The sequence below is a fragment of the Euwallacea fornicatus genome, chromosome 25 (genome assembly GCF_040115645.1).
Source record: "Euwallacea fornicatus isolate EFF26 chromosome 25, ASM4011564v1, whole genome shotgun sequence".
NCBI classification, from domain to species: Eukaryota; Metazoa; Arthropoda; class Insecta; order Coleoptera; family Curculionidae; genus Euwallacea; species Euwallacea fornicatus.
Window position 1 is genome coordinate 1,874,150 of NC_089565.1, and position 12,238 is coordinate 1,886,387.

Below are 12,238 nucleotides of genomic sequence, written 5' to 3' on the forward strand. Positions count from 1 at the left end.
TAGGCTACGAAATATTAAACAATGTTGACTGTCAATTTGATGTTTGTTTATATTTATTCTGTTGGGGAGTTTCTTTGTGTCATTATTAAGCTGTTAGTGAAAAATGGAGAAATTTTCAAGTAGGGAGCTTGCCGATATTCATTTTATTTATGGGTTCTGTAATGGTAATTCGCGAGCCGCCGTAGAAGAGTACAGAAGGAGGTACCCGAGAAGAAGAATACCTTTTCGATCTGTTTTTAGTCGAGTACATAGAAATTTAATCGAATGTGGTTCTTTTCAACGTTCTCGAGGCCAAGGAAGACCTACAGTAGATTACGATTTCGAGGATGTGCTTAATCGAATAGAAGAAAATCCTCAAATTTCTCTAAGAACGCTTGAAAACATTACAAACATACCAAAATCGATCGTAAATACAGTCGTTAAAATAACAACAGATAAACAGTTATTTCGAATATTAATTTTTAGATAGGAAGAATGACTCGGATGCAGGGATTGCATCCCTTTCACTATAAAAGGGTTCAAGACTTACGAGAGGAAGATTTTACAGTTAGGATGAATTTTTGCCAGTGGGTTTTGAATCACCAAAATGTTTTACATAATATCTTGTGGTCTGATGAGGCTAGTTTTACGAGAGACAAAGCATTTAACATCCATAACACACATTATTGGGAGTATGAAAATCCAAAAGTCGTAAGGAGAACACATTTTCAGCATAGGTTTTCTGTCAACATTTGGGCAGGTATCATAGGAAATAGATTAATAGGACCAGTTGTATTTCCAAACCGGTTAACAGCACAACACTATTTACATTTTCTTCAAAATGAGCTGGCAGGCCTATTAGAAGATATACCATTGCATACCCGATTGCAAATGTATTATCAACAAGATGGGGCACCAGCTCACTTTGGAAATAACGTGAAAAATTGGCTTGATGAAAAGTTTCCAGGCAGGTGGATAGGAAGAGGTAGTCCAATAACCTGGCCCCCTCGATCACCTGACCTTAATCCCCTGGATTATTTTTTTTGGGGCTTTATGTGTAGCATAATCTATGCCACAGAAATAAACACGAGGGAAGAACTGTTGGATAGAATCAACTTAGCTGCTAATCAAATAAAAGAAAATACGTTTCAAATTTCCCGTGCCTCCCAGAGCATAAAAAAACGATCTAGACTGTGTATCCAACAAAACGGAAATTTATTTGAAAACTTACTTTGAAAGTGCGTCATTTAAATTTCTTGTTCGTTTTTTATTATTGTTTAATCGTTTTGATGTGTTTAATAAAATATCGCTTTAAGCATCATTTGTATTTGTCATGCATTGTAATGTTTAAATTCATTTTATTCGAAAACGAAGCGTCCTAGCATCGTGAACCAAGAGTGTCTTTTTTTTCTGGAAGCGTATATGGTTTCATAATTTTGCATCAGCAACTAAAAAATGGGGCACATAAAAAAAATCTAGCATTTTTTAACCCCGACACTACCCGTGCAGCACGCCTCTGACGAAATAATTTCCATTCAGCCACATCAGTCAATTGAGGCTTATAAGGTATAAAATCGTACCAAATTTCATAAAGTTATCTTGCACCGTTTTGGAAATATTTCAAAATTACCATCATCAGAGTTACGTCTTTAAAGAGGCATACCTCATTAAGGAAGCATTTTCCGACATTGTTTTATTTAAAGTTTTGGTGTTATTTTTTGACCTAATTTACGTTGTTTAAATATGGTGCTTTAATTTCGGGACACCCTGTATTTATTTTGTTTATACAAGATGGTCCTCACAGTTTTCATAGTACCCATTGCGGAATTAATAGGTGTACAAAAAGAAACTGAGCAATGAAGTTATATGCAATAAAAAAACATACTTAGACACGTTCAGTTCGCCTGCAATTGTAAGCAGGTGTTGTTTATTTATGACTTTTTATATGATAAAAGTTTCAGTTGCTCAGGAGCTGTAGTTCAGTGCACTAAACGTAAATAGAGACATGGACATTTCCAAGCAAATTTGAGAATATCAATGTTGTTCTGTGTTAAACTGAAAAAAAAAAATGCTGCTGAAACAACAGAAATGGTTAATTCGGCTTGGGGCGATGATTCTGTTGGTGCTTCAACTGTTAGGAGATGGTTTAAGAAGTTTCGTGAGGAAAATTTTGTCTTGAGGACGATCCACGTGCGGGTGTCGAAAAAAAGTTTCAAGACGAAGAACTGCAAACTTTACCGGATGAAAATCCATGCCAAACTGAAAAACAGCTTGCAGAGCGGTTAGGAGTAACTCTACAAGCAGTTTCAGTTCGATCGCATTGAATGGGAAAAATTCAAAAAGTAGGAAAATGAATGGTTCCTCATGAGCTAACCGAAGACAATAAAAATCGAAGAGTTGACATCTGCATGAACTTGCTTTCTCGGTATAAAAGAAAGAATTTTCTGCATAATATTATTACGGGAGATGAAAAGTGGATTTTGTATGACAATCCTAAGCGCAGAAAAACATGGGTCGACCCAGGCCAGCCATCCACATCAGTTGCAAAACCAAACATTCATGCCAAGAAAATCTTACTGTGTGTCTGGTGGGATTGTAAAGGAGTCGTTTACTATGAGCTTCTGGAACCCGGTCAAACTGTTACAGCTGACCGTTATCAGGCCCAAATGATCAAATTAAGCGATGCTCTGGAGGAAAAAAGACCATTTACGGGCCAAGGAAGTCGGAAAGTGATATTGCTGCATGATGACGCTCGTCCGCATACAGCTAAACCGACCCAGGAACTCATCTTCTCGTTGAACTGGGAAATACTCCAGCATGCGGCGTATTCTCCAGACTTGGCTCCTTCCGACTTCCACTTGTTCAGATCCGTGCAGTTTCATTTAGCTGACCAACGATTCTTTAACGTTGAAGATATTCGAAAATGGCTCGATAACTATTTTTCGTCGAAACCATTAAGCTTCTGTCACGAGGGCATCCATCGTCTACCTAGTAAATGGCAAAAGACCATAGACAGTTATGGAAATTATTTTGATTACTAATATTTTCAATAACTGGGTTTTTAATGAAGCTTAATTTCACCAAAAAATGCTCAGTTTCTTTTTGTACACCTATTATTTCGTTAAACTGTTTGGTTCCCTAGTAGAATTCTATATTATACAACTACTGTTATGTATATACTACTGTGTATATAACACTGAGGCTTACTGACCATTTGACATTATTTTAGAATCTATGTTTCATGGAGCTTGGCCGAACGTCACGAGAGTCAGCTTGTGGAATTCTGAGCCTGCCAGTCTGGAGCAGTCTGGTGCTGTAGCACAAAACCAAAGGAAAGACTTGGGTGCTTGTAGTTCGGTCTGTCAAAACGTACGGTGCAGTATATTTATTCTCTTATATTAATACATACTGGACTAAATTACCGTACAGTGGAAAATGTGCCATGATTTGGATGCCAAATGCCTCTAACCTAGTTCCAGATTTTAGTGAATTTTCGACTCAATTATTTGACCGTTCTTGAAAATAATGTTTTCGCGTTTTAGGCGATGCCCTCGACCAAGGCGTACCAGGTAAAACAAGTTTTCTCGTTATTTTAAGAAAAATAACGATGGATGTTTGTTTTAGTCAGTATAAAATGATAATGAGTTTAACTAAAAAGTTTCAGACATAATGTGATTCATTAGGTGTGAACTTAGGATTAACTTAAAAAAACACTACTTGCTAAAATCCAACAATCGCTTTAAAAGTTATGGCAGAGTTTTCTTCAGGAGTTTCTATAAAATACATGTCTCAACAATGAGCAATCAGATAATGACCCTAATGCCAGTATCTCTTTCTGCATTAGAGTTAGGACATAAAGTTAAATACCACAACGGTGGAAGTGCAGCACGTATTTTTAAATTCTATCAATATGTTATACGTACGTATGCATGTATAAAACATACGAAATATAAAGTCTTATAATATCTTATAGATAAAGTTTGCATAATCCTTGTTGAGTATTATGTTTATAGCGTCAAATCACTTTTAAGGCACATTACTTATAAAACATTTAATTTTCAAGGAATTCAAAGGCCGATCGGAATTATTTAGATATTGTTTTTACATTAATTTTTGTATCTTAGGTTGCAACAGATTTCTGTCGTTTCTTGGTTTTTTATTCTTCTTCTGTTCCTTGTCAAGTAATCTCCAAGCAATGCTGCAAGTTTCAGTATGATTCTTTAAAATTGCTCAAAGGAACCACCTTAATTGTATATTATTTTTTTCAAATTCTCTTAATAAGATTTTTGCAAAATCTCTTCAAGTTGTAGCAAGTTTTAAGTCAAACAACCTTTTCGACATCCTCAGAGATATCCAGAGGACCGCGATAATTTCTTGAAGGGCCATCTTTTCTATCATCTCCCTTAATAACTTATCCATTATTTTTCATAGATTACTTGTTACACAATTTGGGAAAATAACTGTTATATTATTATGTATTGCTGAAACTTTTTGCAACTCCAACGCAGATGTACATTGACCAAATACACATTGTTGGGACACCGTATGTATCAATTCTCCAAATTCTAACAAATCGTTGAATTAATTTTTAAACTTTTATAGGATGTTTCATCCGTAATGTCTTTTGCGTCGAGCTCAGGGGGAGTACCAATAGATAGAGTTCTGTGTAGCCCCGAGCAAAAGTGGTCTTCCCAGCAGCTAGAAGCCAAAATGGACGTGGTCAATAGATTATTATCCATGTTAGGTAGCCAGGATCATGTCGATATGGGGGAAACTCTGTTGGCCCTAAGTAGTTGCCCAGAAAGTTGCCTGGCAATGAGGCAGTCCGGTAAGGTGTTTCTTGCCTTAACACTTAAATTGCTTAGTAAAATTTGTTTTTGCTCGGTATAGGCTGTATTCCCTTATTAGTTCAATTGGTGCAATCGGATAAAGAAAGTGAAAATAGAAAGAAGGCGGCGCAAGCACTGCACAATCTAGTCAATTCTCAGCCGGACGAAAAAATCAGGAAAAGGGAGGTTCGAATATTGAAATTGTTGGAAGACACAAGGCGGTATATCGAATGTTTAAAGTACAACTTGGAATACGAAGGAGACACCTGTGAAAGTCTTAGTTCTACTCAATCTGAAGGTTTGTGTTCATCTATTTTATCTGTATGTAAGATCTACAAATTTGATGAAATTTGTTGATTAAATTGAGGCAATGTGCCGAAATTTTAACGATGAACAATTTGTCCAAACCTTAAATTTAAATTAACCTCTTGTTCAGTTCTTTTTCATTTTTTTAAGGTTTTAATATTTTAAACACCCAAGATTAGTTTTTTGAGACACTTTTTTACCCTCTTCAAGAACAAAATCTTGTGTTCTAAGTGTGGTGGCTTACTAAATAGCATACCCAGTGATTAAATTTTTATGGATAATTTTTTTGATGAATACTGATTTTTAAAATCTTTCTCTGTTTCAAAATTACAAGATATTTTATAGTTTTATAAATAAATTTATTTTTTAATCGTTTGTAAATAAATTTTCTTTCTAAGTTTTTCGTTTTCCTGAAAAATTAATATAATAAAATGTTTCAGATGGTGATAAACATCCTGTACAGACTGTGGCGCATCTGATGAAACTATCCTTTGATGAAGGCCACAGGCAGGCCATATGTCAACTGGGTGGCATACATACCTTAGCAACGTTAGTCGAGGTAAATTTTTCTTATATGTTTTTTTGTGTTTATGTAATAGAATGTAATGTTTTATTCTTTACCGATTTATTATATATTATTTTCAGTGCGAGCATTCTTTACACGATACCGCAACACAAGAAGGCCATTGCGTGCTCATGCGTAGATACGCATGCATGGCTCTCACAAACCTTACGTTCGGAGATAGTGGAAACAAAACGCTGTTGTGCTCCTATAGGGATTTCATGCGGGCCCTTATCTCTCAGCTTCAAAGTCCTAGTGACGAACTTAGGCAGGTCAGTGTATTATTCATAATTTTGGTGATTGCAGATGAATTTGACAAAAATCCAAAGTACATAGTATAAACTTTTGATTAAATTTTTGTTATTGTTTACGACATGTAGGAGAATTTTAGTTTAAACTTCAAAATAAGAATTCTTCTGTTTCATCCTGAAGAACAATAGTTTTTCCATAAAAACTAATGCAAAAATAATATATTGCATTTGTATTGCAGAATATAAAGCTCATTAGTTTGATAAGTTTAGCCAGTTTCTGTCAAATTATTTGTATAAAGGAAAACAATTTGTTGTCCGCAGCAATTTGGAATTATTTATAAGGTACACACGCTCTTTGAGTCTCAGCTATCTTAAAGAATGCGAAGTGGGTTAAACTGCAATGTTACGCCATTAATAACGCTGTTACGCCATTTAGGAGAAGACAAATACGTTTTCAAATTAACAGAGTTGCCGGTATGTTCACAAATGTTTTTTCAAATATTCGTGGAGAGGATTCCAATCGATGTACATTTCCAAAGGAGCAAGGTTAAGAAATATTGAGGTAAAGCCTTTTACTTGGGTTTTTTCACTTCCGTTAGTATATTCTACTATAATCTACTAAGAACTTACTAGATTTCGAAACTTGTAAACTAAGTTACGAGAAAAATGTTGACGATACAGCTGATTTCAAGTCGTAATATTATTTATTTTTCGATTTTACAAGTAGATAATCGAAATTTCATAGTAGAGCTCGTGAAGAAACGCCACCATATCCCGTATTTAGTTCACTGGTTTGATCCACTTACTCACATGTTCTTCATAGGTCCAGAAGTCGAAGTTACGTCTAAGCACACAGAATTGATCTACATAATATATGCAAAATTATTAATTTGAACCATGCTTAGCCGTAAGCTCCGCTTGTGAATCCATGCAGAATATTGCAGAAAACATTTCTGCTGCCAACATGCTCATTAATTGTGGTATGTTGTGGTAATTTCATAGGTCACCGCTAGTGTCTTAAGAAACTTGTCTTGGAGGGCAGATTCAACCAGTAAGGAAATTCTCAGAGAAGTGGGCAGCGTAACGGGACTAATGAAAGCCGCCATGTTGAAAAACAAGGAGAATACTCTAAAATCCATTTTGTCGGCGCTATGGAACCTGTCGGCACACTGCACTGAAAATAAATCTGAGATATGTGCTGTGGAGGGAGGACTGGCTTTTTTGGTGAACATGTTGACGTACAAAACACCATCGAAGAGTTTGGCCATTATCGAAAACGCCGGTGGTATTTTAAGGAATATTTCTAGTCAGATCGCCGTTCGGGATGATTACAGGTAGGACTATGAATTTATCCTTACTATTACTAGCTTAGACAAAAATAAAAAGTTTTTAGCAACTGTGATTTGCAATAATCGCCGGAATTAATTGTGCAGTTTCCGATTCTACCATTAATGATCTCGCGGTTTTGAAGGTTTTGAATTTTTAAAAACTTAATCTTTCTTCTGATTTTTCGATATGGGTGCTATCAATCTACACACCGTTCCATATTCAATTTTGTATTTTGCAATATCTCCATTTATAAGTGCACGGTTTCTTTAAATTATCCCTATTTCTCTCGGAATAAAATATTTTCATTTTTCTTTAGGTTTCTTGTTTAAAAATATCTTCGTTTTTGCGGAAAACTTAAACACATTAAACAGGTCTCATACTCGTATACTTCGGTTACGTAACATTAGGATGAATGATTACCGATGTCCGTCTGCCGAACATGAGCCTAAATTTAGCTATAGTCACCTAATCAAAAAACGTGGCCAGTTCCACATTTTTAGTCGATAAATATTGTCATCCTCAAACATCTCATTACCTTTAGAGGAACTCTCCGCGATCACAACTGCCTTCACATCCTCCTGGAGCAACTCAAATCGCCCAGTTTAACGATAGTGTCCAATGCTTGCGGCACTCTGTGGAATCTATCGGCGAAAAACGCACAGGATCAAGACACATTGTGGCAAATGGGGGCACCGGCAATGCTGCGCAGCTTGAACCACTCTAAACACAAAATGATTGCAATGGGTTCGAGTGCCGCGCTCAAAAACTTGCTCAGTTGCAAACCACAACAGAGTTTGGTTCACAAAATGGATTCGACCGCACTTGCATTGAATTTACCAGAGCTACCAACGCTGGGGGCCAGGAAGCAAAAGGCGTTGATGGAGGTATGAATGTTAATGTATTTGTCTATTTAAAGTATTTTACAGTTGTCTTTCCCTGTTCGTAAAAAAAAAATATGTGAGGAAAAACGATGTGATTTTCGTCCCACGAGCATACATTTCAACATCATCAGAACTGGAGCAACCATTGTCATTACTGATTCTATTTGTTAACTGAGTTATGAAATAAAGATACCTACTTTTATTATGTATCTAGTTGTGAAATGAAACCCGTTAACTCATTGATGTGGTCTATATCACAAGTTTGTTAGTAAACTTATAACAGCTTTATTTTACGGGATATTTTCACCCAAATCAACGAAATCTAGCACTTAAAGGTGCATTTCTCAGCTTTAACTGCTTGTCCGAGCACTACTTTTCCTTTTTCGCGCAAGAGATATCCTCATGCAGGAAAATACCACTTTGCTATCAACAGTATCACTATTTTATGTTACCTATTAGGTGAATAACTATTTAAATATATGGCTTCTTCCTGTTTTTGATGTATGTTCCATTTCTCTTGACGCGACTTCCGCGGCGGTAAATCTGGAGTTACACAATATAGAAGAGATACATGACGATTTAAAAAACTGTCGATTTATTTATCAAAAGTATAATTGCTGTTTTTGCTAATTCAGAATGGTCATAGCCACTATTTTATGGATTTGCTATTCGTATTTTCGCTACTACATCAAATTAAATTAATATTTCACACAGGATCTAAACACTACTCTCAGCGAGACATACGAAAACATTGACAAAGATTCCCCGGTGAAGTTTACCGCGGAAACCAGTGTAGATATTACAACGTTTGTGCATGGAACTCGTCCCAAAATGGGTAAAAGCAGTCCGGAGCAATTGACCAACGCATTTGCCAGTCTCAATTTGAACGAACCTTCCACTAGCTATGCTCTCGATGCGAGGCATAAATCCAAAATACCCCAGAACTATGGTAAACTACCACCGCATTACTCTGGTTAACAATTAAAATTGGCGAAATTTATTTTCAAGGTGGTTCAAGTCTTCCTTATGTCCCCCAACTCTCTAGGCGTTCAAACCCGACCTCCTTTCTCCCGATAAAGGCAAAATTTTCCGATCATGCATACAATGACGACACTTCTGACCAGCCCATCGATTACAGCCGTAAATACTCGGAAAGTAGCGGGACTAAGCCGAGGAATATCCCTTTGGAAATGTCGAAAAGCGACGAGAGGAAATATAGCGATAAGAAGGAAGCAGACGACTTCGACATTGGGTACACGGAGACGGATCTTGACCAGCCCACTGACTACTCCTTGAGGTATGCCGAGGATGACTCTGATTCGGAGATTTGCAGTAAAATAACGAAGCAGGAATTTGTACAGGTAAGTTACAAATATTACCACTAACGAAAAACGACATCTTTAGCGTTCCTCGGGTTTTTGTAGCTTCTCGTTCTTGATTTCGGTGCTCTTAAAAGAATATGTAAGGCCTAATATCAAATTAAGTTTAGCACGTCAAAATCTAACACAACGTTAAAAAATACACTTTATTAATTACCTAAAAAATAACTTTCGTGAGAATTTTTTCATTAATCACGTATCATAGGATTTTTTTTGCAAGTTTCATTTAATGCCGTTTTTACTGAGCGTATTTTTAGGACACCGTGAAAACTTACTGCACCGAAGGAACGCCTTACGAGACCCCATTTGTCTTTTCCAACGCAACATCAATGTCGGATTTGAGAAATGTCGGAACGATCGATGTAAAAACCGAAATAAATAACGAAATAACCAAAAATGTCGATTCTAAAGACAACAAGGAAATTAAAGACATTGAAGAAAAGGATCGCTGTTCTACCGAAGATATTTCCGAGATAGAAACTGCTGCAGTGAAGCCGCAAAAGTCGGAATTCAGTTCCGGAATGATGTCACCGGAAAAACCGGTGAATTATTGTGAAGAAGGCACCCCCGGATATTTCTCACGTGTGAGCAGTTTTGGGTCTGGTTTGGACTCGCTGCCTACGAACGAGACTGTTATCAAAAAAGATGCGAAATCGGAAGAAAATTCAAACGAAGCTTCATCATCTGCACAAAAAATGATTCGAGACGAGAAGGTTACCAGTACGCCGAAAACACCAAATGAAGCCAAAGTTGTCAAATTTGAGCAGGTACGAGCGAGAGAGGTACGGGATTGTAATTTATTAAAAATCTTGGATCGACATGAAATGCGGATATTTTTCTCTAAGGAACAGTGCGTTACATTTCAGTGTCAGACTGTGAGTAAAGTTAGATAATTCACGCATTCCTAATATAATTTGTTAGGCGTAGTACCACATACATTTGGCAAATTTGGCCACTGTCGTATACAGGGATAAAAAATCTACATTCCATGGTGGTGAAGATTTTTAATAAGTTAGAATAATATTAAATATAAATAAATATTAAATATTTTTCATAGGTGGTGAATTATGCAGAGCAGACGCCATTGATGTTCTCTAGGTCCAGTTCTTTGGCATCTTTAGATAGTGTCGAACAGCACTCCATTCACGATGATCGGAGCTCAATAGTCTCAGATTTCAGGTAAGATTACTATGGTACAACTTAATACATTATAACACGGGTATTGCTATAATAAATCGATGTGGAAAGTTAATTTTCCTGTTTTTATTACGCAATATCACAGGACAAGCTCCATGTAAGTAATTAAAAACAGTTCAAATTGAACAACTTAGTTAGCGTTAATATGACTTGATTTCCACATTTCCAGTCGACTCACTAGTGGTATAGTGTCACCGAGTGAGCTTCCAGATTCACCGACGCAAACGGTTCCTTCGAGTCCTCGGGCTTTAAAACAAAAATTGGACTTTCCGGGTCCGTCGAAACACGCCAGACAAAATCTGGAACACAAACAGAAGCCTCCGCAAAAGTCGAGCGTATTTGAAGACAACACCACCAAATTCAAAGAAGAAAGTACTCCGATTCAGTTTTCAACTGCCACAAGCCTGAGTAGTCTTACTATTGATGACAATGAAGATCACGATTCGCGGGATAAAGTATGTAGCAAATAAAGATGAATTTTCTCAGTTATTATTGCTGATAGAGATTTCACATTTTCAATATAAGGGTATTAAAGTTTTGCAAAAGTAACATTTCTTATGTCGTATCACGATTGACTTCAATTGACACTAATTTTTGATTTTTAAATTTGAAGGTGTTCATCTGTAAATTACGAATCCCCTTATACTTGATAACCAGAAGTGCGCTCAAAGCGATATGTGCACATTGACAGAATAACAATAACCATAATTGAGTGTCATTTTTGGTATCCCAAAAAATCTCTATTTAGTACTTATTTACTTTTGAGTCATGTTAACAAGTGACAAAGATTCACTGATGAATTTTCAGACTCCCGATGCCAAATTGATCCATCAAACACCAAAAGTCAGCATCGAATTGACGACCACTGACGAACAACAGCAGGAAAAAAAAGACAATGAAAAAGACACAAGTGGATTCGACGAATTGAATGATGATTCGGATGGCGACGACGATGACATATTGGCTGCATGTATCAGTGACGGCATGCAGTCCAATATGTACGTATTGAAATATAGGGCTATTGTGCTTTTAACAGATACCGATGCCATCATATTTTCCTTCAAGAATTATCGAATTTTTTATGAAAAACAAAATTCATATTTCTAGTTAAAAAGATAAACATTATTTTTCTGTGATTACCACTTCCCATTACCACTACTAACCATAAGGACATAAACTTATTTCTTATGGCTTCATATTGATGTCTTCGACTACAACGCATTACAAACAAGTATCAACAGCCTACCATTCATTTTGGTCACAGTTGGGTCGAACTTTGAGGTTTTAAGCAGTAAATCCCTTTTATTTTTCACAAATGATTGTAATCTCAGAGAAAGTATTCACATTCAATTTGCATTAAATAACCATTTCCTGTTAATATCATTTACAATGGACTTGTAGTATTTTGTGATTGATGCATACATTCTCTAATTTCTAACAACAGAAGCAGTTTAGCGTCGCACATAGTTTTCTTATATTTAAAGACGGAAATTGAGTTTGAACTTTTTAACCTTGATCAGCGTTA

At 36.3% G+C, this 12,238-nt stretch overlaps 1 protein-coding gene across 8 annotated transcripts in view; it reads left to right on the top strand.

The window, feature by feature from the left end:
* The window catches only part of LOC136346978 (adenomatous polyposis coli protein-like), a 40,276-nt gene that overhangs the window by 15,705 nt on the left and 12,333 nt on the right, over positions 1-12,238 (top strand). For 5 of the 8 annotated variants that reach the window (XM_066296562.1, XM_066296566.1, XM_066296570.1 and 2 more), the window contains 14 exons: positions 3,209-3,348; positions 4,582-4,807; positions 4,870-5,106; positions 5,555-5,673; positions 5,760-5,948; positions 6,930-7,261; positions 7,798-8,140; positions 8,852-9,086; positions 9,146-9,498; positions 9,774-10,298; positions 10,574-10,695; positions 10,799-10,810; positions 10,883-11,168; positions 11,521-11,711. In XM_066296562.1, coding sequence (XP_066152659.1) covers positions 3,209-3,348; positions 4,582-4,807; positions 4,870-5,106; positions 5,555-5,673; positions 5,760-5,948; positions 6,930-7,261; positions 7,798-8,140; positions 8,852-9,086; positions 9,146-9,498; positions 9,774-10,298; positions 10,574-10,695; positions 10,799-10,810; positions 10,883-11,168; positions 11,521-11,711 — 3,310 coding nt within the window. The remainder of the gene's footprint in view (positions 1-3,208; positions 3,349-4,581; positions 4,808-4,869; positions 5,107-5,554; positions 5,674-5,759; positions 5,949-6,929; positions 7,262-7,797; positions 8,141-8,851; positions 9,087-9,145; positions 9,499-9,773; positions 10,299-10,573; positions 10,696-10,798; positions 10,811-10,882; positions 11,169-11,520; positions 11,712-12,238) is intronic. The other 3 variants (XM_066296564.1, XM_066296563.1, XM_066296565.1) reach the window with 3 other exon arrangements.